This window comes from Trichogramma pretiosum, unplaced genomic scaffold (genome assembly GCF_000599845.2).
Source record: "Trichogramma pretiosum strain Unisexual culture from Peru unplaced genomic scaffold, Tpre_2.0 scaffold21, whole genome shotgun sequence".
NCBI lineage: Eukaryota > Metazoa > Arthropoda > Insecta > Hymenoptera > Trichogrammatidae > Trichogramma > Trichogramma pretiosum.
In genome coordinates, this window is record NW_019640940.1 from 120,731 (window position 1) to 126,353 (window position 5,623).

Sequence of the window (5,623 nt, forward strand, 5' to 3'; positions counted from 1 at the left end):
CTTCTCCGGGGTACACACATTTCAGCGACCCGATGAACGATGTATAGATATATTGCATTACATCCAAGAAGGTTGAACTACAGCTTGCTTTTGGATCAAGAGAGAAAGATTGAGAGAGAGAGAAATAAGGAAGTAAGCTCGCGTGGACGTGAATTGTTTTCCAAGTAGTATATAGGAAATATGCGATCGCGCGCGCGCGCAAGTGTACGTGGCAGTTACAGTGCAGCGCGCAGCAAAACTTCTATCTATATGAGAGAAGAAAGATCAGAAAAAAGTTCGTCAGTTGAAAAGGACACCCCAGGCTCGCAGACGCAAGGATTGGCCGTCGGCGAGCTTGCTGTTTTCAAAGCTCCTTTCTCTTCTCTTCTCTCTCACTTGGAATTTATTGCGTCGCGGATCCTGCAGCAGCAGCAGCTTTTCTCATAAGTCTCATAAGTCATCGAGTTCAACGTGTATAAAAGGGAGACACTCGTGCACAGCTCGTACACACACACACACGAGCGCGCGCGCATACAAAAGGAAGAGGAACTTGTTTATTCCTTCGTTGTGCTAGATTTTCGCGCCTCTTTGTTTACACACGTATGCAGAAGGGTCAGTCGTGGATGGCTTTCGGCACGTGTGTGTGTGTACTGCACGTGCACTCGCGCGGTGGCGAGCCGAGAAAGTGATTAACGCCGAAGTTGCTGGGCGGAACTTGGCCCGACTACTTCGACGCTGTGTGCACTGTGTGCTGCGTGTGTCTTGCCAACGACTTGAGTAAAATAAATCTTGGCATGATGGTCGACCGAGAAGCAATATTATCTTCTGATGTGGTTCTCAGAGAGCAATTAGTATCGAGAGAATTTTTGCACACCTGGAAATTGAGCTTTTTCACAGTAATTTGTCTGACGTGGAAGTGTTACCATTTAAAAATGTGTAAATTGTAATTATTAGGTGTTAAACAATACTTTTTTTTTTATAATTCATTCAATTCTTATCTGAACATCGAAGGAAGCCATTCAATATTTTCCGGTTGCGTGTACAAAAAACACAATGATGACGTATGAAGAAATTCGCGCCTTCAAAGATCTTTTAAACCATATCAAAAATTTAGAAAAATATATCTTTTATTTAAAAAATATTTTTAATAAAACTTTAAGCATATTTTAATTATGAATTTATTATGCTTGGACTCATATAAACTCATTCCCATTGACTAGATTTTAATTTTGTTTCAAAAATTGGGTAGTCGATTATAATTATTCTCATTATAGTTTAAACCTGTACAGAAGAGTGGTGAAGTAGAAAAAAAAAGTGTCCATGAAATTGAATCTATGGCATATCCATAGGTATATTAGGAGGCGAAAATGTTGATCAATTACCTCTTGGCATATTGAATTCACTTGATCTGAATTACTTTGGAAAAATGTTTTAAAACCTCGAGAACAGCCCGAGCCTCACTACGTATTTCGATAAGGAACCAATAATAATTCGCATGAAATCTTCATTGAAAATTGTTGTACCAATATTGCATTGATTGTAAAACAAATTTATGAAAATTTAATCATGATTAAAGTCAGGCTCCGCCGCTAGATGGCGAGTATTATCTAGCGGCTTTATCTTGAAATCTGCAAGTGGCAGAGTAAAAATAACTATGTATAAGAACTAAAATAAAAGCACCGGAATAATATCATTTGGGAGTAATTTTTATTACAGGAGAATTTCATTACTGTTACAGTTAGGCAGATATTTCCAAAGGTGCGAGAAATTAAAATGACAATTAAGTCTATCACAATTACTCAACTGATTCATAATATGTGGGTCATGATCATTGACTCAAATGTCTGGCATTTGAACGTATGACATTGTACTTGGACGTTCAATACGTGTAAATGTAGTGAAATTAACTATGCGGCACTTAAGTTTTAGATCAATATTGCATTTAATCACGAAATAACAATAACTTTAATGAGCAAAATTAACAATAGTGTCGCTATTTAATATTTTGGGGGAACAATTATTCTTACAGCTCTTGTATTGTAATAAAAAAATCGATTGTTAGAGAAACTATTGTCATGAACGAAAAACTGAAAATAACTTTTACATGCATTCGCTGCTCATATAATTTCGGTTTGTATAAAAGAGAGAACCGTTTGTACAAGACATTACGAATCATTTTCTAAAGTAAATCGAAAAAAAGTAATGTTAGAGGATCAGAAAACAGAAAATGAATTTTTCGATAGCCCTGAGTATCATCTCAATAAGAAATTTATGACAGTAGTTGGGGGCTGGCCATACCTAAGCCCTAAAAAAAGAAAAACTATATGGTTCGTTGTTAATACTTTCGTAGTTACTGTTTGGGTGTCAGAGGTAAACAAAGTTCGTTTTTTAAATAAGTGCAGTTGACAAATGTTTATTCAACAGTTGATACATATCATCGTCATAATCGATAGGACGAAAGAAGTAATCTACTGCTTGATGGCATTTCTCTGTACATTTTTGGCTATCTGTGGTTCGATCAATGCCGCCGTGCAACCTCGTTCGGTAAGATCACGAAAATATGCATTGCTTTGCTGACGATGAGCGCGTCACGAACTTTTGCAGAATAAACGACTGGTCGATTCTTTGAGAGACAATTGGAATAATTTACGGAGTGACGACGAGCGGAAAATTTTCGCGACCTACGCTCATTACGGCAAGATCTTGTCGAGCGTCTTGGCAGGTATGAATTTTTCATTTTAACCGCTCGATAATAAAAATTTCATTTGTAAGTTTGCTACTATTTGGTTGGAATGACCTACATCGTATCGCCACTGATACCGTCGGCGTTGCATTACCGCATCACCGGCGACTGGATCGCGCCCACAAGAAACGTCCTGGAGGTCGAGTTTTTCATCGATCCCGTCAAGTACTACTGGCAGTTGTACGTTTTGTTGGTGCATATGTGCATGGGGGTGGTTTCGTTGCTTTTGGCCAACGATACTTTTTTCTTCATGGTAGTGCTACACTGCTGCGGCATGTTCGCTGTCTTACGGTGAAAAATTTGATTTTGAAAATTTGTGCGTTGTACATTGATAGCAGCAGGTTCTAATTTCAGGTACAAAGTTGAACAAATGGACAAAGAAATCACATTTAATGGTTACAGCTACAATCAGCAGTTGGCCGTGAAAAGAATTGAGGAAATTGTAATGTACCACCTCGAGTGTCTTGAGTAAGTTTGCTTCATCGCTAAAAATTTGTTTTGTTTATTATTAATACAAGATCTTAAAACTCAGATTTGCAAATAAAATCGAGGATTTTTTCTGCATACAGTTCATAGTACAGATATTGGTCAATACGATTATCATAAGCGTGTGCGGATCGCAGGTGATATTAAATCAACGGCGTTCACCCGCGATCAAATTTTACATGATTTCTAGCCCCAATCTTTAAACTTGCAGATCATACAACTCGCTGATCAGTCTTTACGAGATTCGCTTTTGTTTGCTTTTTTGACCAGTGCGACCATCTTTCGTCTAACCTTCTTCAATGTCTGTGGACAAGGCGTGTACGATCATAGCCTTCGAGTGCACGACCAATTGTAAGAGTTGATTCTCCAAAAGTTCACACGTAATTCGAAGAAACTGTATTATTTCAGAATTCACACTACTTGGTACGAGTGTCCAATAAAAGTAAGAAAATTATTCATAATCCTTTACAACAGAAGCGCCGAGCCTTACAATCTTACAGCTGCCAAAATGATCAACCTAAATTTCGTCACTTGTACTCAGGTATCCGAAACTCGATTATTTTGCATATACAGTTTGAAGTGACAGTTTTTTATTTATTGGTAATTGTTTCAGCTACTGAAAACAGCGATGTCTTATTTCATGATGATTATTCAAACACCATAATAATAAATTCAAATTTATAAATTTTCTTTTTTTCTTTTTTTGCCATTTAAATTTATAATCTACTTCATAAGCTGCAGCTAATCAACAATTTTTGATAAAGATGTGGAATAAGAAAGGGTAACTCACTCGAGATTGCAAGAAAACATTTTCTCGAAGAACAAATGCGTTTATATATATAGTCGCGAACGATACCTTAACCGCTTGCGGAAACTGTCATGCGAAAAGCGACATCTAGGGGCAAATTTTTAAAATCAGGATCACTATGAGGAGCTATGATATCCACTGATTAAAATTGATAAAATGAGCCTATAAAAAATCGTACTTTTATCTACAATCAAATAAATCCACGAATCGGGACAGCAATGTCAATAAGATACGTAAGTAATCTTACAATATAAGCTTTTTAAGTAGCTACAATCAACATTTTTAAAATTTTTTGTGCAGCATTCGATTTAATATGTATTCACTGGTATAAAAAAACAAATGATTTCTTCATCACTGTGTGAGGAATCGTGATCACATCGAGGAGCGCGCTAGCGCTTCTATTATACTTCAATACTTCAATACTTCATTTATACTCTGATTCATTTAATTTCTAATTTGACTCGCTTTTGACTGATACATTTATACTTGGCTCTCAAAGTGCTTTGATTGCACTGAGAAGCGTCGATAGAGACTGATCCGAACGTCAGAGTTTTTCCAATTCCCCGCTAAGCGCATTCTTGTTTTTTTTTGTTTTTTCATTGCACGAGCATTTCGTGTACAAATTTACAAACTCGAGCTTTGCCAAATTTCGTTTCTGCCGAGTGGTCGAGGTTTGGCACATACACGAGACTTCAAATTTCAAGAAATTCTCATTTTTAACCCGTGTCTGTTCTTTTCATACACAGCGTGATCTCATTTTATTTTTATATCCGCCTTGTCCATCGATCGTCTCCGTTTTAGTGTATTATCGTTAATTAACGTCCAATTAAAAAACAATATATTAGCGTGCAAAATCGCTTTACGTAAAATTCGGTCGGGCTGAATTAAGATATTAAGGTCACAGTAATTTATCAAACGAGCTCTTATACCGAACGGTAAAAAGTCACTCTGGCTTTAAGAGATTCATCGAGTGATCCTTATTAGTCGACAAAAAATTCACTCACAGCCATTTGTCTACGCAGCTCTTTTAAATTTCAATTCGGCTCGCTCGTGTAATTTGCTTCTCTCCTCGTCAGAATAATCCAGCAATTAAGAATAGCAACAGTCTTAACGGCTCGAATGTAAATAAAAAAGTTGTGTCAATCAGGTACCATGACTTTGACACGCGCAGCATAATTATCCAGAGATTCGTCGATGAAATAAATTCGGCTCACACTTGTTGATCTATACATTGAGCTATACTACTTGAATCAATTTTTACACTTATCAAATGAGTTATCCACCAAATATCAAATGATCTCGTCATAGTCAAAAACACTGATATTTTCTCAAGCTTTACTTCTGCATTGCGCCCAGAGCTTGCGCACGGCCGTATTTATCCACAACATGCAAGAGTTTACACGGAGATTCTACGGATTTAAGTAGACGAACATTATGCGCGCACCAACGTGTACACGGTGCCCTGGCTGTATAAGCATATGAGCTATGAACTTCTCGCACACACACATACGCACACGTACGTATGTACTAAAAACATATGCGCGCAGCGCACCGCGAGGGATAGCAATATTTACTCGTGGGTCGACGCGCTGTTTACTTCTGGCTTG

At 37.5% G+C, this 5,623-nt stretch overlaps 1 protein-coding gene across 2 annotated transcripts; it reads left to right on the forward strand.

Moving 5' to 3' along the window:
• The first annotated feature begins 2,138 nt into the window (after window positions 1–2,138).
• LOC106653751 lies at window positions 2,139–3,886 on the forward strand. 2 transcript variants are annotated; one of them, XM_023457863.1, is made up of 9 exons: window positions 2,139–2,349; window positions 2,404–2,523; window positions 2,584–2,701; window positions 2,752–3,013; window positions 3,077–3,190; window positions 3,255–3,345; window positions 3,420–3,559; window positions 3,617–3,749; window positions 3,822–3,886. In XM_023457863.1, exons 1-9 carry the CDS (start codon window positions 2,182–2,184, stop codon window positions 3,870–3,872), a joined length of 1,197 nt encoding a protein of 398 aa, XP_023313631.1. In that variant the 5' UTR covers window positions 2,139–2,181; the 3' UTR covers window positions 3,873–3,886. The 2 variants fall into 2 exon arrangements, with proteins under 2 accessions (XP_023313631.1, XP_023313632.1); XM_023457864.1 differs by having other exon boundaries at window positions 2,271–2,349; window positions 2,433–2,523.
• Window positions 3,887–5,623: the final 1,737 nt, after the last annotated feature.

Excerpts from the sequence above, each read along its gene's own strand:
- LOC106653751 (XM_023457863.1), top strand. The coding sequence starts at position 2,182 with ATGTTAGAGGATCAGAAAACAGAAAATGAATTTTTCGATAGCCCTGAG. Across the intron at positions 3,346-3,419 it reads TAAGCGTGTGCGGATCGCAG|ATCATACAACTCGCTGATCA; the intron begins GTGATATTAAAT and ends TTAAACTTGCAG. Across the intron at positions 3,750-3,821 it reads ATTTCGTCACTTGTACTCAG|CTACTGAAAACAGCGATGTC; the intron begins GTATCCGAAACT and ends TAATTGTTTCAG.